The 20,882-nt window shown below is 39.5% G+C and overlaps 1 protein-coding gene across 1 annotated transcript; it reads right to left on the minus strand.

Moving 5' to 3' along the window:
- Nucleotides 1-1,293: 1,293 nt before the first annotated feature.
- LOC121281579 (ADP-ribosylation factor-like protein 9) lies at nucleotides 1,294-20,639 on the minus strand. The gene is made up of 4 exons (XM_041194577.1): nucleotides 20,479-20,639; nucleotides 11,012-11,180; nucleotides 4,006-4,181; nucleotides 1,294-1,761 (listed from the first exon to the last, which is right to left on the minus strand). Exons 1-4 carry the CDS (start codon nucleotides 20,611-20,613, stop codon nucleotides 1,582-1,584), a joined length of 660 nt encoding a protein of 219 aa, XP_041050511.1. The 5' UTR covers nucleotides 20,614-20,639; the 3' UTR covers nucleotides 1,294-1,581.
- Nucleotides 20,640-20,882: the final 243 nt, after the last annotated feature.

The raw sequence follows: 20,882 nt of genomic DNA on the forward strand, positions 1-20,882 counted from the left end.
GGCCATAAATATAAGTTAGTCAATGAAATCCAATAATTCAGGAGAATCCTCCACACCCAGAAAATGTGGAACTTGATATCATGAGTAATGGAGGCAATTAACATTGATGCATTTTAAGGAGAGCTCAATAAGCAAATGCATGAGACAGGATATGTTGGGGGTTAAAGAGGATGAGAGGAAGCCATTGTGGACTATAAACAATGCAATGAAACAGAAAATGCTGGAAAAATCAGTAGGTCTAGTAGTCTCTGTGGAGAGAGTGTAACAGTTAACATTTTGAGTCCATGTGACCCTTCTTCAGAACTCTGAAGGTTCATACAGACTCAAAACATTAACGTTGTTTCTCTCTGCACAGATGTTGGATAAACTCAGCAGGTCTGCAGGTCTAACAGCATTTTCTGTTTTTGGTTCAGACTTCCAGCATCCGCAGTATTTTGCTTTTAATGTTGATTTGAATCTGCTTTACATTATGGCGTGTTTCTGTGCTGCAAACACTGCTGTAAAAAGAATAAGCACAATTTAAACAGTCTAAAGTGCAGTGTTTTTGGAAGCATGTTGAAATTCAGTGTCCACTCATTTAAATAGAATGGGTAGTTATTTTCATCCAGCTACATAGGATCATATTCCATTTCTATACATTAATATCTCAAATATAATGTCAACAGTAGGAAATCCAACTCCTGTTAAGTCATTAATTACAAATAATTGTAATTGTTTTAAAAGCAATTTATGTTTCCTCAATTTGTGGCACTTCCACAGTTGAAAAACTTCACTTCCATGATTATTTTTAAAATAAATATTTCTCCAGGATATACTCTGTTATAGTTGTAATCAATGTCAACTTTTGCTAATGTCCTGTATTATGATTTACATCAATTTGATTTTTAAGTTTAAAAAGTGTAAATTTTAAACCACTGCCACCTGGTACTAACCATAAGAATCTACAGTTGTCTATACAACATTTGATTATAGCAGTAGATTCTTCATTTCTGCTAAACTACTTTTGTTTAACAGCTTGGAAAAAAATTAGCAACTCTTCAATAATTATAAACATATTCAAGAAAAATTTGAATTCTGCCCCTAAATTAGAAAAACAGTGGATATCAATGGGAGGATTAAAACATGGAGAAAGACCGATTTAAGTCGGAAAATGCAGATCATTTGACGAGACAAAACTTGCATTTTTCAGGTTGTCAGAAAGCACTTTACAGTCAATGATTTTATTTGAAGTGAAATCACTTATCAGACAAACACTGTAGCCAATTTGCCATAGAGCTAATACACCAAAGAAAGCTGAAAAAGTAGGATAAATTTCACTACTACAAAAATCTTATGTTTAACATTAGGATTATCAAAAAAATATAACATACGCAAGGATACTAAAACTCCGTGTTGCTATGGAAGGTTGTTAAAAAAAATTAAATATGCATACTATTACAATTTTTGAAAAGGTAAATCCATTGCTTTCTTCCTCCTCCCGCCCTCTGAACTCAATGTGGCTAAGACATGAATTACTGGATAATATTGTAATACTTAAAGTAAATTTTTAGCAATCCTCCAGAAATATGAATTGCTGTTTGCTCAGCTTTTCTGTGAAATCCACTGAATGATAAGTTCCTTAACACAGTGAATACTTTTCGGGATCTCCGTCCCATCCTTGGTGACATTAGTAGCCATGAGGAAAAGTTTTTTTTCATAATTCACATCGTGGAGTAGAAGCTTTCTATGAAGATCAGAAATATTAAGAGCCCCATGAAGGTCCTATAAACAAAATTAATAATAGTTATTGAAACAATGTTTACAAAACCCTTTACTGAAGTACAGTTAAAGTATACAGTGAATTTATTCATCAGTGATGGGACAAAGTGGAATCAATAGTCAAAGATGTAATGAAAACTTGAAACTCTTGCTATAATAGAGCAGCTCATTTCAACAGGGAAGGTAAAAGTAAGGGTCATACGGACTTGAAACGTCAACTCTGTTTCTCTTTCCACAGATGCTTCAGACCTGCTGAGTTTTTGCAGCATTTTCTGTTTTTGTTTCAAAAGGGAAGGTCATGTTTGATTAACCTTGAATTCTTGAAGGAACAGAACAGGACATAGATAAGGGTAATGTAGTAGACATAATGCAGTGGGGTTTCTAAAAAGCTTGACCTATGACTAAGTTCAGAACCTGTGACAAAAGTCAAAACACATCCAACCAGGGTTCAAATTACACCATGAATAGGGAGTTGGCTACAAAACAAAAAAGAAAGTGAGAAGGGATAAATGGTAGTTACTTGGATTGACAAATAATAGGAAATGGTGTTCCCCAAGAGCTTCCTCCCATCCTTCATCAAACACTATCAGCATATTCTTGTCAAGAATCGATGCTGGGTCCATGTTGTTCACAATTTACATAAACGATTTGCACTCAGAATTTGGAACTACCAGTTTTAAATTTGCTGATGATACCAATTTGGGGTTTGTTTAATAAAGAGGACTGCAACAAAGTACAGGAAGGAGTTAATAAACTTGTAGAATTTGGCCTTGAAGGAAACCTAGATGAGGGGTGATGTAGTTCCATATTAGGATGGTGTATGGCTTGGAGGGGAACTTGCAGGTAGTGGTGTTACCATGTCTGGTGCCGTTGTCTTTCTAGGTGATAGAGGTTTTGGATTTGGATGTTGCTGTCAAAGGAACCTTGGTGAGTTTACTGCAGTGCATCTTGTATGTTGCACACACTGCTACCACTTTGCGTTGGTGGTGAAGGTAGTGAACGTTTAAGTTACTGGATGGGGTATTGATCAAGTGGGCTGCTTTGTCACGGATGGTGTCAAGTTTTTTGACCTCTATTGGAGCCGCACTCATCCAGACAAGTGGAGAGTATTCCATCACGCTCCTGACTTGTGCCTCGTGGACAGTAGACAGGCTTTGGTAAGCCAGGAGGTGAGTTACACTCTTAAGAATGCCTAGCCTCTGACCTACTCTTGTAGCCCCAGTATTTATACGGCCAGTCCAGTTCAGTTTCTAGTCAATGGTAACCCCCAGGATGTTGATAGTGGGGGATTCGGTGATGGCAATGTCATTCAATATCAAGGGAAGATGGTTAGTTTCTCTCTTGTTGGAATGGGAATTGTCTGGCATTTATGTGGTGCAAATGTTACTTGCGACTCATCAGCCCAAGCCTGAATGTTGCCCAGGTATTGCTGCAATGGTATAGATTGCTTCAGTAACTCTTTCCAGTACAAACCCATTTCCATCTGTTTATACAGATGAAGTTACATTGTTTCATAGTTTGCCATTGTGAGATTTGAACTTTTGATCTTGGGGTTACAAACCCAGTACCATAACCACTTGGCTATTTAGGCCAAGCTCTAAATGCAATTTCCACTGCACCCTTCTGGATCTTTTCCCTGGCCAGATGAAATTACATTATTTCATAATTTGCCATGGTGAGATTTGAACTCTTGATTTTGGGGTTACAAGCCCAGTACCGTAACCACTTGGCTATCATACCAGAACTTAGATTGCTTCAGTATCTGAGGAGTTGCAAATAGTGCAATCAGCAGCAAACATGCCTACATCTGATCTTATAATGGGGAGATGGTCATTGATGAAGCAGCTGAAGATGGTTGGACCTGAAGAACTCTTGCAACAACATCCTGGACCTGAAATGATTGGCCCCCAACGACCACTACCATCTTCCTTTGTGCTAGATATTATTCCAATCAGTGGAGAGTTTTCCCCCTGATTCTCATTGACTTCAATTTTGCCAAGACTCCTTGACGTTAAGGACAGTCTTGGGGCTGTCTCTTAGAACATAACAACCAAAAATTTAGTAAGCTTAATAGATTCTCAGCTGAAATGCAACATGTAATATCCATGGAATGATAATGTGAGAGAAGTAACACTCCCTTGAGATGAAATACTTTTAGTGAATGAGACAAATTTGCTGCTAAACAGTCCATTCTCATTTCACTTACCCTTCCACCCACACAGAGGACTTCCATCAAATATACGTTACCTGTTTATTTGCCAATAACACTAGTGGCAGCAATGGATCTTGTTTGAGCAGCCGATGAAGCTCCTGCCCAGCAAGAGGCAAACGTTCGTGGTCTGCAGAATCCACCACATAAATCAACATTTGGGCTTTGTTTAGGTAGAGATTCCAGTATGAGCGCAAGTTGCAGCTACCTCCAACTGTAAAATAAAATGCATCTTCAAGAACTAAATAGGATATTGTGTATTTTTAGATTAAAGGAACCTATTCAGATTACAACTTGCATTTTCTAGCATTCCTCAAATGCTGCAGGGTGTCTCAAAAGACTAAATGAATGCCAAGCAAGAGGGAAAAGGGCAAGAATCTGAGTCACAATTGTGAAGAATATTATAAAAACCTTTTCAAAGCTTGAGAGGATGGTGGATGGTGGTAACATAGAAATTAACTGGACAGATATTCTAAGAGGACAGGAGCACAATGATTAAATTAATGGCCACTAATGATGAAGCAAAAGACAAGGAGTAACAGTGTTAAAGTAAAAAGGGTGTGTGTAGAAACATGGAGCTGGAAAAGGTCAGCATCATCATGGAGGGGTTTGTAAGCCAAGAGAGTGAAAGAATGCATTTGACCTTTGAACCAGCAGAGGTTAAAGAGGATGGGGTGGGGAGAAGTGATGATACAGAAAGGAAACTCTGTGGTGAGGATACAGATTGCCGTGTTCTCAATAAATTGAAACTGGTAACACAGTTGAAGCAGCATAGTCAAATCAGTTCATGGAAAAATTGTGCCTCAATGCTGGGACGCCTTCACCTGCATCGCACTGGGACCATTGTCCTGGCGAATGTACAGATACGCATTCTATAGAATGGTCAGTCACATCAAACACAACTTTAAATTGATGTATATGATATTGTTTTATTGAGGTATTGGAGCACTGCAAACTTCTCTTTGAAGAACTAACAGCAACTTGAGACTTCAACAGGACTCACACCTCCTATAGCCAAATATTAACTGTCTTCATTTCAAATGCTTCCCATAATGAATTAGATATCCAAGAAATTGAATTTAGCTATTCCCTGGGTTTGCATACTCTTAACATTTCACAAAGATTGCTCTAGTGACCTACTGCTTATGTTCAGAAATAAACTAAGACATCAACAGAGAAAATGCTTCAAAATACATGCTTATTAAATATGCTGATAGGTTGGCTCAGTTATTTGTAATGACAATATCTGTCAGAGACAATGATTATTTGCCCCAAGCAGGCTGAAGCCAATTTTTAAATATAAAATGATCCTGTTTACCTATGTTAATTGGAAAATATAATTCAGAAATTCCTATTTTGTCAAAGCTAACTGCAACTTAATTGAAAGGAAACAGTTATCTCTCCACTCTTCCAAGAGCCCCCACTTCTTTCAGTCATGACAAAACTGCGTCGTAGAATTCTCTATCATTCTTCAATGCTAATGTCACAATTTACCCTATAAAACAAGCTAACCCTCAATTCTTGATCGAATGCCAACTATAAACTGTCACACCAACAACATCCCCCAATTGTTGCATGAACCCATCTGCCAATATTGTTAAAACTATGAATTTCTAGATTTCTTACCAGAACAAGCCCTATACCATCTGTAAATCTCTATTGTTAGGTTATACCCTTATACTTCTGTATGCTACAGTAAAATATATGAATTGCATGGCTATATGTTGTACAGGTGGAACACCTGCATTTAGTAAAAGAAGTCTGATCTCTTTACACCTTTCAGTACTAATTTCTATTGTAAAGAATCTTTTGCCTTTGTTCCAACCTGTTCAAACAGCAGGGTTTCCATCAATTTTTATTTCTGCCAGAAACATAGAAAAATAGGAGTAGGTCATTCAGTCTTTCAAGCCTGCTCTGTCATGCAATATGATCATGGCTGATCCTGTATCTCAACTCTATATTCCCACTCTTGCCTCACACCCCTAGATGCCTTTAGGGTCTAGAAATCTATTTCCTTCTTAAATATATTCAGTGACTGGGCCTCCTCAGCTTTCTGTGGCAAAGAATTCCACAGGTTCAGCACCCTCGAGTAAAAACGTTTCTCCTCATCTCAGTCCTAAATGGCCTACCCGGTATCCTGAGATTGTGACCTCTTGTTCCAGATCCCCCAGCCAGAGGAAACATCATCCCTGCATCTGTCCAGCCCTGTCAGAATTTTACACATTTCAATGAGATCCACTCTCATTCTTCTAGTCCAGGGAATACAGGCCTAGTCGGCCCAATCTCTCCTCATACAACAATCCTGACATCCCAGGAATCAGTCTGATGAACCTTCAATGCACTATTGCAAGTATATCCTTTCTTAGGTAAGGAGACCAAAACTGCACACAATACTCCAGATGTGCATCTTTGCTTCTGTACTCAAGTCTACTCGCAATCAAGGCCAACATACCATTTGCCTTCTTAACTGCCTGCTGCACTTCCATGCTTGCTTTCAGTGTTGGTGTGTAAGGACACCCTGGTCCCTTTGTACATCAACATTTCCCAATCTATCACCATTGAAATAATACTCTGCCATTCTGTTTTTCCCACCAAAATGCATAACTTCACACTTATCCACGTTATACTGCATCTACCATGTAACTCTTTTGAGTCAACCAAATAAGCTAAATTTACAAAATTAGGGACAAATAAAAGGCAGCCCCTTAAAGGGAAACTGCAACAAAGACAAAATTTAAAGGAGCATCTGCGAAATATATGCCCACTCACTCAACTTGTCTAAATCGCCTTGAAGCCACTTAACATCCTCCTCATCATTCACATTCCCATCTAGTTGTATGTCATCAGCAAACTTGGAAATATTACATTTGATTCCCTCTTCCAAATCATTGATATATATCGTGAATAGCTGGAACCCAAGCACTGATCCCTATGGTACTCCACTAATCACTGCCTGCCATTCCAAAAAAGACCCATTTATTCCTACTCTGTTTCCTGTCTGCTAACCAATTCTCAATCCATGCCAATATATTACCCCTAATCCCATGTGCTTTAATTTTGCACACTAACCTCTTATGTGGGATTTTATCAAAATCTTTCTGAAAATCCAAATACACCACATCCACTGGTTCTCCCTTATCTATTCTGCTAGTTACATCCTCAAAAAATTCCAATAAGTTTATCAAACATGATTTCCCTTTCATGAATCCAAGTGGACTTAGTCCAATCCCGTTGATATTTTCTAAGTGTCCTGTTATCACATCCTTTATAATAGACTCTAGTATTTTCCCTACCATTGACGTTAGGCTAACCAGTCTGTAATTCCCTGTTTTTTTCCCTACCTTTTTTAAATAGTGGTGTTACATTTGCCACTCTCCAATCTGCTGGGGCTGTTCCAGAATCTACAGAATTTTGGAAGATGACAACCAACGCATCCACTATTTCCATAGCCACCTCCTTTAGAACCCTGGGATGTAGATTATCAGGCCCTGGGGATTAATCGGCTTTCAGTCCCATTAATTTCTTCAGCACTTTTTTTAGTAATGCTAATTTCCTTCAATTTTCCCCTTCTTACTAGATCTTTGGGTCTCTAGTATTTCTGGGAAGTTATGTGTGTCTTCCTCCATGAAGACAGAACTAAAGTAGTATTTAATTGCTCTGCCATATCCTTGTTGTCTATTATAAATTCTTCTCTGTCAGACTGTAAGGGGCCTACATTTGTCTTCACTAATCTTTTTCTTCTTGCATACTTATAGAAGCTTTTATTGTCCTCTTATTTTCCTTTATGTTGGATTCTCCACCCTCAAAACAAACATCAGGGGTTCTGCTTCTTCACTGCTCAGGAATAATAATTTGTTAGGTCATTAAGATTATCTCAAATTATCCATCACTTGAAAGTTCTACACCAATGATTACCAGCATGCTTGTTTGCTGGTGGTTTAGCAATCTAACTTAAACACAAATTTGTGTGAGGTGTGTATGAAAATTAAGTTCCCTCCCTAAAGCACTGTAATAATTGGCTATTTTTAAAAACATGTTTTCATTAACTCAGCGGTTCTCAATGCTTCTTTACTTTTTTCATTATTAATGGCCTCCCAAATTCAAAATCTAATCCTATCTACTCTAAGTATTCAATTTTACTTTCAGCAGCTTCCTTCATAGGAAAAACCCTTTTGTACATAAAATGTGATAGCTGGAATCACTGTCTTGTTCTCTATTCAGCTTAATGTGTCTATGAAAGAAAACTCTCAGTTCCTCAGAAACATAGCTTCTTATGTCTCTCACTCATCTAACTAGTATCTGTACTTTAGAAGCTGCACCTTCACCTCTTCATTCGTGGAATTGTTGAGCTTGCTATCTGCTCTGACTTCAAACAGCACTCCCACATCTTCTACAGCTCTCACTTTTGTGCCAAATACTTCTTTGTTCAAGACATGAAAACTGCTCCTGGATCTGTCAAGGCTCTTTTAGGATTCTATACTTATGGAAAGAGCTTGTTATCTGAAAAGTAATCCTTCTCCTGCCTCTAACCTCTCCTTTCCTCCAAGACAAGTACATTTGACTATCTTTAATTTATGAAAACGTATGGACTTTTCCTTCTGTCCCCCCTAAACTGAAAATATTCTATTCCATAGATTTTTCCTCTTCTTTGATCTCAATGTTGAAAATAACTAAATGTTTTGTTTCCCAGGATAATAAAACCATGCACTCTTTACCTTGCTACAATCTACAGACTTATAAAAACTCATTTTAGCTTCACCTAATCACCAATACTTTGTCTCTGCTTACTCCTTTCAACTCTGTATGATGCGCCTTGGTGTTTTGCCTTGGCTTCTCAATTATATATTGCACCTTATTAGCAATCTCAAGTAGAATGATTGTCAAAACTCAACTCATTTTGATGCCATAACTTTTCCTGTGGATGACAACAACTTGTATTCAAGTAGAACCTTTAAAATAATAAAATATTCCAAGGCACTAAACACAGGAGCATTATAAAACAAAACATGACATTCATTACATAAGGAGATGGTTGTTTGGTAGTATAGGACTTGATATTGCTGAAAAGAAAGGGACATCTTTGTTGAAACTTTTCATCCTGCACTCATCAGGACAATTCGCAAGAAAATGCCAATGTCAGGGGACACAACAAGTTTATACTATATGAGAAGAGAGTGCTGATTGATTGGTAGAGGTATTGCTAGAGGTATTGCCATGGAGAATGCACCAGTTGATGGTGACTGACAGGGAACTGCCATGCATTGTTTGAAATTTAAACCAATTGACTCTGGTCATGGCATTGCTCTGAGGAATGAACCAGCTGTCACTTATTTTGTTTAGCTGAAACAGGCACAATGTGTGTACACACTCCATCTGTAAAGAACAGGGCCCTGTGTATTAATATATGTAGCTTCCAGCAAACACATGCCACACTGCGAGCCTGACTGACAGTCTTAAACTGATTGTCAGTATAATTCTTAGCACACTGATGGTTATTTAGCAAATGTTGTCCAATCGCAGAATCACATCTAATGTTTGACACTGTTTTGAGTTTTGCAAGCACAGGCTGATTGGGCATAGTTTGTACCTTGCCCATTGTGTGCAGTGGAAGGGACATGCTGTTTGATATGATCCGCCAGTCTTTGGGTCCTAAGGCCTACGTACCTAGCCTCACGCTGGCACTGAAATTCATACACCACATTACTCATCTGTGGGATAGGCAGAACGTCTTTTTGGCTTGACCGCAGCATCCTGTAGCAAATACCACTTGTGTTGCAACTGCATAGTAGCAGTGTGAAAAAGCTAGCTTCACCTGTTGCTCAAATTTTTGAAATACCTTGCCCTTCCAGGGTAATCTGAGGCAGACTGGGTACTTCTCAGGGCCGAAAATGACGGCTTTAGGCCCGTTCATGAGTTTGCACAATATACAATGCAAAATGATCTGACCAGGATAGCCATAATTCCCACAGGATGCCTTTGATGTGCCCCATTTCAGCATCAAGCTTGCATGGTGAGCAAATGGCTTGGGCCCCATTTACGAGGTTGCTGATAAGGCCATTCTTTTAGCAGATGGAACTGTAAGAATCCTAATGCGTATATTGACCAGTGAAGGTAGGCTTTCAGTAGACCATGGTAGAAAACCCCTTGGCAGATCTCTCAACTAGTATGTCAGGGAGGGGAGTTAATTTGACTGCTCAGTTTCAAAGGTGAATTTGAGCGCAGGATAGAGCCCATTAAGACATGCAAGGAAATTATTACAAGCAGCGTTTGAATTTCAGTGCCAGTGTGATGCTAGGTATGTAAGCCCAATGTCTCAAAAGACCGGTGGATCACATCAAACATGTTCCTTCCACTATTTGCAACTGGCAAGATACAAACCATACCCAACCAGCCCATACTTGCAAACAGTGTCCAACGTTAGATGTTATTCCGTGACTGGACAATATTTGCTAAATAATCTTCAGTGTGCTAAGAATTATACTGATAACCAATTTAAGATAGTCAGTCAGACTCAGAATGTGGCACATTTGCGTGTACTGGAAGCTACTTGTATTAATACACAGGGTCTTGCTCTTTGCAGATCGAAAGAACATGTACACACATTGCACCTGTTTCAAATAAACTAAATAAGTGACAGCCATTCACTGGTTCATTACCAAGGGGATTGTCTTGACCAATTAGAGTCAAGCTGACTGGTTTAAATCACAAACAATGCTTGGTAGTTAACTGTTAGTTAGCATCAAATGGTGCATTCTCCATGGCAATGTCTCTACAAATCAGAATCCACTTGCCAACCAACCAGCATTCTTCTCATACAGTATAAATTTATTGTTTCCCCTAACAGTGGCATTTTCTCGCGAATTGTCCTAAGGGGTGCAATACTGAAAGCTTCGACAAAAAAATGTCTCTTTTCTTAAGGAGATGTTAGAACAGATGAACAAAAGCTTGGTTAAAGAGATGGGTTTTAAAGAACTAACTTTTTTTTTACACCTCTTCTGAATCCTCCATTCCATCACAATGCTGTATGCAGAATATTGTACTCACTTTCAAGGAAATCCAATTTGCAGCCTCCAGTCTGTATGCATATTGCATTAAAGCCTTGAGTAGGTGAAGTGCTATGCTTCACTGTATGATTGGCCAAACAATTGAGAATGCTGGTTTTTCCAGCACCGTCTAAACCAAGAACCAGAATCTGCTTCTCCCTAGGTTGGGTCTGTTTGAAAAAGCATCCAATTAATAAAGAAGCAAACTATGCAATCAAGTAAATAGCAAGCAAACCAACAAAACCACAATACATAGAGCATAAAAGGTAACAAGTACATTATGTAACTAGGAGACAAAACCCATCTAATATGCTGGACAAATGCTGTTTCTTCCATCATCAATTTAACCTTTCAGTCTCAAACTTAACATATCGGCTATGAAAAGCTTTCACTTTACCCCACTTCAACCTTCATACATTACTTCATTGTTCATTCCCACAGATGCAAATGTTAACCATATAATATCAGATGTGGAGAAATATTCCCACAGATGCAAACGTTAACCATATAATATCAAAGTCGGAAAAATATTCTGGATTATTTTGAAAACAAGGATGTAGAAATTGTGCAAAAGACTCCATTCAGCAACATTATTTTTGTCCTATGCCAGTTTACTGTTATTCAAATTCTATTCACAGTATCCTAATCTTAGCCTCCCCCCATACATAAAAGGAAAACAATGAAGTAACTAAAATCAGGAGCAAGAAAGGTTAATTAAAAGAAAATGTATATGACAAGATGCAGAGGATATTTACCCAAATGGTTCTAAGGATGAGGGAATTGAGCTACAAGGTTAGATTGGAGAAGATGAAACAAAATGAGGTGTACAAAATTATGAGGAGAACAGATAGAGTGGACAGGATAAAATTGTTTCCCTTGATGGAGAATTGTAGAACCAGGGTACATAGATTCAAGATAAGTGGCAGTAGGTGTAGGGGGGACATAAGGAAGAACTTTTTTATGCAGAGGGTAGTGGGTGTCAGGAATTCGCTGCCCAAGTTGGTGGTAGAGGCAGAAACTCTAAACTCTTTTAAAAAGTACCTGGATCTGCACCTAAAGTGCTGTAAACTGCAGGGCTATGGGCCGGGTGCAGGAAGGTGGGATTAGAAAGGGCACCTGGGTGTTGACAGGCTGGCATGGACAAGATGGGCCAAATGGCCTCCTTCTGTGCTCTAACTGTTCTACGGTTCTATGGTTCTAAGCTGGAATTGTTATCCTTAGAACAAGAGGTTGGAGGGGAGATCTGATAGAGGAAAACACGATTATGACAGGATTAGATAAGGTAAAGAAAAGCTGTTCCTATTACCTGATCATAAGAACTAGAGGACAGAAATTTATGGTTTTGAGCACAAAATACAGGGGAACGTGCGGAACTTTTTTATGTGGTGAATGGTAATGAACTGGAACTCTGTGTCCACAAGGAAGTGGAGATGATGAATGATTTCAAGAGGAAACTGGATGGGTCTTTAAGGAAAATAAACTTGCAGGGCTACAGGGATACAGCAGGGGTCCCTGAGCCTGACTGGATTGCTATGCAGAGACAGCATGAACTTGATGGGACAAATGGCTTCCTTCAGTGTTAAAATCTTTATGGCACAATGATAGTTAATTAACTTTTATTTAGAAAGCAGCTTTAGGTAGCGGAGTGTTAAAAGAAAAATGGCTCTGTTTAAAAGTATAAAAAATGATAGATGATAGATCAGAGGTTTTCAACTTTCCTCATCAGCTTCTTTAATCAATTCACTGCTCTGGATATTTTGCACCTGCATTTGAATAGAACAAAGAAGAAATGAGAAAAGAGAATAAATAACGTAAAATCACAGTTGAAACAAGCCTTCCATGAAAGAAAGCAAATTTGTTTGGAGCGTGGGGTGGTTGGCAGGTGTACATGAATATATGAGCCATAAAGATCTGTTACAGACAGGAAGGGAGGGGGTTCATTTAACCAGCTCTGATTTCTCCTCTCACCACCCATATGTAAACAGAAAGGTATTTTCAATTTGCTTCCCCCTTTATAAGCAATGCCCTCAGTTTCAGTGTGGTCCAATTTCTATTAATAACCCCAGAGCAAACTCATAATAGGATGAACTCAGAGGGTTAGTTTATTTGCACACACTCAAATGTGGGAGGAGGGTTGCAATGTTGCCTCCTTTTCACTCACAGTAAAAGAAGGACAGAGAAAGAAAGATTTACAGGGCAAAGGCCACAGAAAAAAGAATTATTGTTTCATGTGAGCCCAGAATCAAAGTCCAATGGTGAATTCCTTCACAGAGGCTGGCAGGCTGATCCGTTACTGGAAAAGTGAATGATCCAGCAGAGTTGATTTCCATGATGAGATAGGCCCAGAGATGAATTGGTCTTGTAGGTGATGGTACAGAAGTTCCTGTCAAAACAGTATAGATGGGGCCAGGCATCCAAATCTGGATGGAGACCCTTTTTTGTGCTGCTGCTTGGTCAGTGGGAAAATGGCAAACTGAGGTTTCTTAGTACCGCAAGGCAATACTACTAGGTTCATTAGCTAGAGGATCATGTCACATGGATCCCACCTCTCCAATTAGGCTTTGACAAAGTGTGTGTATCCCTTTGTCTGGGTCCCTGAGATTGTTAATGTTCCAACTGTTGTAGGATTCTTTGTCCTAACAGATGAAGCAGCTCTCATTGGCCAAGCCTGGCTTATGAAATGTAGATGGCCTTTGTACAGTTCTCTTTGGATTTGGTCTCTGCAGCCCACAGGGGGTCATTGGAGCTCCTTCAGAGATAACAAGGTGTTAATTTCTGTGAAACTGCAATATTAGCTCTTATTATTTGAGGGTCACAGACAGACATAGTTTCAGCCATTTTAAAAAGGCTTTGTCCAGTTTTTAAAACTTTAGAAATCAGCCAAAGTATATAAGAGTGTAAGGTCTCGGCCCCCTAACATATATACAACTGAGTTTATGCTTTGAAAGCTTCTCTGCGAGTTGAACTGGAAACTGTGTTCTCTTGTATTCAACTAGACTGCACAGATGTTCCCTGATCCAACCCCTTGTTTGTTTTGAGTTATAGAATCATAAAATAATTATAGGACAAAAGGAAGCCATTCAACCCATTGTGTCCATGCCAACTCTCTGCGAGAGCAACTCAGCTAGTCCCATTCCCATGTACTTCCCCCATAGCCCTGCAAATTTCTTCCAAGTGCATATCCAGTTCCCTTTTGAAAGCTATGATTAAATCTGCCTCTACTACACTCTAAGGCAGTGCATTCCAGAACCTAACTATTAGCTGCATAAATAAGTTTCTCCTCAGGTCACCATTGACAAAAGAACCAATCATCATAAAATTGGTGCCCTATGGTTCTCAATCCTTCCACCAATGGGGACAATTTCTCTGTCTACTCTGTCTAGATCTCTCATGATTTTGAGCACTTCTATTAAATATCCCCTTAACTATTTCTTCTTGATTGAACCTGCCTTCACTATACTCTCAGGCAATACATTCCAGATCCTAACTGGTAGCTACATGAAGAATGTTTTGCCACATGTCACCATTGCTTCTTTTGCCAATTATGTTAAATCTTTGCTCTCTGGTTCTTGATCCTTCAACCAATGGGAACAGTTTCACCCTATCTATTCTGTCCAAAACCCCTTGTGATTTTGAATACCTCTATCATATCTTCTCTCTACTTGCTATAAGAATACTACCACTATAAGAATACAACAAAAATAGTCCCAACTTCTCAAATCTATCAATGTAACTGAAGTTCCTCATCTCCATTTTGCCTCCCAATCTTCGTTTCCAATTTACTTGGGACAGATCTGTTCTCATCCAATTGAGATTGGCCCTTCTCCAATAAGTTCGGACCCTCAAACTATAGGAGTTTTACAATTAGCTTCAATTTTCCGTTATAAATACCTGTTCATGGTTCATCGTGTTATTTTAGAGCTAATTTTCAGTTTTGGAAAGATTAGAGCTTAACTGTAGAAAATGGGATAAATGCAGCTAAAGCAGCTTGAAGTCTATGACAGGTTGGGGACATGTTGACTTAAGGGGTTAACAGCTCGAAAGGTAAGATCAAAAAACAGCAGGTGGGCTTACTTAGCTGGAGAATTGGAGATGAGATGTCTACACTTCTTGCAAAGAAATGCAGCCCAGAGTGTTATTTTGTTTTGTTTTGGGAGTTAAAGCTACAATTAATGTAAAAGCATTCAGTGAGGCCTGGAAGGCTATGTCATCATGAAGATGGGTGGAGCTTAAGAAAGTTCCAGCGTTTCAATTTATCTTGTGTTTGCTGGGAAAGTGAGTGTTCTGCACCAGGGGAAAAAGCCGTACCGAAGAATTGCTGCCGTTAGCAGGCTGCAGGGAGCAAAAGTGTTGCTGTGTAGTTGGAGGAGAAACTCCAGGAGCTATTTCATAGCTCTGTGCAGTTACGGCTCAGAAGGAATCCTAGGGAGCTGAGAATGTGGCAGGTCACTAGCTCCATCCTGGAAAAGGTTAGGGCTAGGGAGCAGCTCTGGGAGCCATTTCTCGCTTGGTGCAGCTGGAGAGATTGCAGTTTGGTGAAATCCAGCAGCAGTGTCAGCTTGTGAAGCTAACCAGCTATTAAAGAGCTGAAATTGCACCAATAAGTAGAGGCTGGAGTGCAGATTCAGAAATCCAGGGAAATGAAGTCTGGGAGACAAGACCGAAACCCTGGGTAGTGTGCAGTCATTGAGGCAGTCCGAGTTGGAGCGGCTTTGAGATAATTCAGAAGCTTAATCTTCAAAAGTGAAAAGTGTGGAGTCTATTGTAAGGGAGTCAGAATTTCAATGAGATTAGTTCACTTAGTTAAAAACAAAAAAACTGCGGATGCTGGAAATCCAAAACAAAAACATAATTACCTGGAAAAACTTAGCAGGTCTGGCAGCATCGGCGGAGAAGAAAAGAGTTGACGTTTCGAGTCCTCATGACCCTTCAGTTCTGTTGAAGGGTCATGAGGACTCGAAACGTCAACTCCTTTCTTCTCCGTCGATGCTGCCAGACCTGCTGAGTTTTTCCAGGTAATTCTGTTTTTGTTTTGGTTCACTTAGTGTTTGCTGATGTCTGGGTGGATTGCTGTGAAATCTGTGGGATCCGTCTTGATCACATTTGCTATATGTTGTACAGTGTGAGGTGTTTGACCACAGTTTGCCTGTTAATTCACATGTACCTCATATTAACCCTGAATGTTAGAGTATAACAAGTTTCTTCGAAGCCTGTGGAATCGTATGGTTTTGTTCTCTCAAGAAGTGGATATCAATCTTTGTCTACTTTAAACAAAATGTTATTGGTCACTAATTAAATCCTACTAAAAACTTGGGGGTCTGGTCCAGGATCATAACATTTCCTAGGTTAGAAAAGAGGATAATTTGGCCACTGACATCTGCTATCAAGTGATCCCTTTAGAAAGTGCATGTCTGTGGATGTTTTGTGATTATCTGCACCAGATGAGTAACATGCCAACACTCACTGTCTTGGTTCATACCTAGAAAATGGTCCTTTGGGCAAGTGAGTGAAGGGCTGTAAGCAACTGCAAGGAGTTAACATGATCTGGAACAAGTGGAGGAAAACCTGGGGAGGGTAGAACAGAGAGTTTATGCTTTGGGATCAGTTCGTTGATTTTTTTGAGCCCCATGCCACCTCTAAAGCAAGAAACATCCAAATTACTGCAGCAGTGGCTGCACACACTTAAGAAATACACGAAAAGGGCCAAGCAACAGTTAGGAACACTGGAACAGGAGTAGGCCATTCAACCCCTTGAAACCAGTTCACCATTTAGTGAGATCACAGTTTATCTGTATCCTAACTTTGCCCACCTGCCTTGGACCATATCCTTTATACTCTTTTCTAGCAAAAATCTATCAAAGTTAAATTATTAATTGAGCTTACATCTACTTTTTGTGGGACAGAGGTCTAACACGTCTACCATCCTTTGCATGAAGAAATACTTAAAGTAATGTTCCCCTACCCTGCCAAGCTGAAAAATGTTTCTCTTTCAGAATCCTAAAAAAAAACCTCAAATCACCCCTTAACCTTCTATATTCAGGGAATACAAGCATGACTGACATAATCTCTCCTCATAATGTAACACTAGGAGCCCTGATAACATTTTGGTGAATCTGTGCTGAACTCATTGCAAGGCCAATCTACCCTTTCTAAGGCCCAGAACTGTACCCAGCACTCCAGATTAGTCCAACCAGGCTTTTGCGTAGTTGTAGCAAAACTTCATACCACTTATATTCTAGCTCTCCAGTTATAAAGGCTAACATTCCATCAGCATTTTTTGAACCGGACAACTAATTTTAATAATCTTTGTACATGAATCCCAAAATCTCAACTCTCCCTAGCTTTTCACCAGTTAAATATTACTCAGTTCTATCCTTTTAAGATTCAAATAGCATTACCTCACATTTACCTGTGTTGAAATCCATTCGCCATCGTTTCGGCCACTCACAATCTATCAGTGTCTTTGTTAATGATAACACTCCCATCTATATTACTTCTTTTGGTTTTTGTGTTTACAGCAAAGTTGGATATATGGCTCTCTATTGTGCTAGGTCATTAATAAATAAACTGTAGTGAATAAATTAAGTCCCAGCGCAGATCCTTGTGGGACATCACTCGTCACCTAGAACCAAAGAAAAGTTACGTTGCAGAAAGAGACCATTCAGCCCATCGTGTCTGTACCACCCAAAAAGAGAAGAAAGAAACTAGCCGCTCATTTTAATCCCACTATCCAACACCTGGTTCATAGCCTTGCAGGTTACAGTACTTAAGATGCAGATCCAAGTACCTTTTAAAAAAGTTAAGTTTAAAGTGATTGGTAGAAGGATTAAAGGATCATGAGGAAAAACATTTTCACCCAGAGGGTGGTGGGCGTCTGGAATTCACTGCCTAAGCTGGTGGTTAAGGCTGAAATGTGCAACTCATTTAAAAAGGATATGCACCTGAAGTGCTGTAACCTCCTTCCAATTGGAGTAGACATCTATTATCCCTGCACCAATCTTCAAGCCATGCTGATCATTTCTCTTCTATTCCATGAGCTTTAATTTTAAGCCACTGTCTCTTATGCGAAATTTTATTTAAAAAAAATAATTTGTGGGATGTGAACATGGGCATTTATTTCTCATACCTAATTTCCCTTGAGGCAGTGTCACGAGCTAGCTTTTTGAATTGCTGCAGTCCACGTGGTGTGGGCACACCCACAGGGAAGTCCAGGTAGTGCAGTAGTGAAAGAATGGTGACATAGTTCCAAATCAGGATGGTGTATGGCTTGGAGGGAAACTTGCGGATGTTGGTGTTTCCCTCCATCTGCTGCTTTTGTCCTTCCAGGTGGTGGAGGGAGTGAAAGTTTAAGGTGCCAGATGGAGTGTTCATCATGCTGGCTGCTTTGTCCTGGATGGTGTTGAGCTGCCTGAGTGTCGTTGTAACTGCGTTCATCCAGGCAAATCAAAAGTATTCCATATCACATTCCTGATTGGTGCCTTGTACACAATGGACAAGATTTGGGATTTATTTACTACAGAATTCCCAGCCTCTGACTTGCTGTAGCCACAGCATTCATGGCTAGTCCAGTTAAGTCTCCAGTCAATGGTAACACCCAGGATGTTGGTAGTGGGGGAAATTCAGTGATGGTAATGGGTCTTGAATGATAAGTGGAGATGGTTAGAGTCTCTCTTCTTTTAAATTACTCGTTCATGGGATGGAGGCAGCGCTGGCTAGGCCAACATTTATTGCCCATCACTAATTGCCCTTGTTTAGAGTGCATTTAAGAGTCAACCACATTGCTGTGGGTCTGGTGTCACATGTAGGCCAGACCCAGTAAGGACAACAGATTTGCTTCCTTCCCTAAGGAGACATTAGTGAACCAGATGGGTATTTTTTTTACAACTATTGGCAATGGCTTCATTGTCATCATCAGACTTTTAATTCAAATTTCACCATCTGCTGTGGTGGGATTCGACCCTGGTCTTAAGCTGCTGGATAAGTTCTGAATCTATCCAATTTTGCATGATTGTGGTGCCACACAAATAGCAAATGTGTCTTCGGTGTGAAGATAGTACTTCTAACTCCACAAGGACAGTGGAATGGTCGCTCCTGTGAATACCGTCATGTCCAGATGCATCTGCAACAGGTAGATTGATGAGGTCAAGTAGGTTTTTGCTTCTTGCTGTTTCCTCTCACCTCCTATCTGCTATATTGGGTCTGTTAGTGAATATTAGTGAATGGGTCTTTACAACAATTGATGATAGTTTCACACTAGCTTTATATTCCAGATTTATATATAGAATTTAGGTTCCATCAGCTGCTGTGGTGGGATTTGAACCTGTGTCCCCAGAGCATTCCCATGGGTCTAGATTACTAGTCCAGTGACATTACCACTATGCCACCATCTCTCCCCTGATGACAGGACATACTTAGGAATGGTGATGGAGTAGCCTGGGACATTGACTGTAAGATACAATCTGCATGTTTGACCATATCAGGCTGTTGCTTGACTTGTCTGTGAGACAACACTCCCAATTGCCTTCTGGAAGACTAATTTAATTACATCCATAGAAATTCCTCATCTCCTACTTCAGGTATTTCATCAAAAAATGCAATTAAGCTCATTAGACACAACTTACCCTTTACAAATCTATGTTGGCTCTCTAATCAGCTCACTCTAATTATAGATTCTAATAACTTCTCTAGTTCTACAATAATCAACTGTGCTTATTTTACCAGACCATTTTACTTCTTTGTTTTCCTTTTTAAGACAAATATACACAGCATTTTTAGCCATAATTACAATTTACTCATTCAATAATTTAACTGGCACTATGATCTATTGTAGGTAAAGGATAATACTAGAGGAATGTCTAATTCTAGCTCCGAACTTAATCTGTATTTAAACCATTAACAGACGTGCTTAAGCTGGGTGAAGTCTGTAGTCAATTAAAAACAGATTTTCAAATATTATTTCAGCACTTGTTAGTTTGTCGTAATTTTCACGATGTAAAGAATTTCAAATTCAGCAAAACAAATGGATTTTGAATACTAGAAACCAAAACGTGGTCATTTCTGTCATTTACTTTTCCTAACGGTTTCATTGCTCAGTAAATTATAACATGACATTCTTTAGTTCAGTTAATGTCTGAGCCTGCTTATGCCATTGATGTTTATGGCTGAGAAGGAGGTCATTCGGCAAATCCTATCTGTGCCAACTCTTTATTAGGGCAATCCAAAACGACGCCTCCTTTCTCTCCACAACCGTATATCTTTCTGTTTCAATTGTTTAACCACTTTTCCTTAAAGGTACAATGATCTTGCCTCGGTGTGTGATAAAAGCATTTAAAACTAATTTTCTGTGTAAAGAAAAGAAATGCCAAACCACATAATCACAATAGGATTTGATATCAACAGCTGCCAGGTCCCATGCCCCCATTATGCACAGATGAAATGCATCCACTGAACTAGTTCTTTGTCTTTTACCTCTTTGATACTATCGTATTCTTCCTCGGGATAACGCCTTTTGCTGTTAAAGTACTTCCATGACATGAACACCACGCTGCCCATGATTGCAACTACAGCTCCTATTGCAGCTCCGATATGGCGCAGGTGAGCCATTGTTCCACGTTGACCCCTCAGTAACCAGGACGAGAAACGTCGTCTCGCTCTGTATTCTGCCACTCCTGCCTGAACGTCACGCCGCACACTCACACCTCAGCAACAGTTTAATCAATTTCATTTTAATTTATAAACAGTGTACAATAAAGGACCAAAGAAAGTTAGAGACAGGTTTAGGATTTCCTGTGCATTGCGAGGTTCCACTTATGGTTTGATTGGCCCCAAATAGACGAAACATCCTCAGATCATAGACAAGAGGGAAGATACCT

Source organism: Carcharodon carcharias, chromosome 8 (genome assembly GCF_017639515.1).
Source record: "Carcharodon carcharias isolate sCarCar2 chromosome 8, sCarCar2.pri, whole genome shotgun sequence".
In the NCBI taxonomy this organism is placed as follows: Eukaryota; Metazoa; Chordata; class Chondrichthyes; order Lamniformes; family Lamnidae; genus Carcharodon; species Carcharodon carcharias.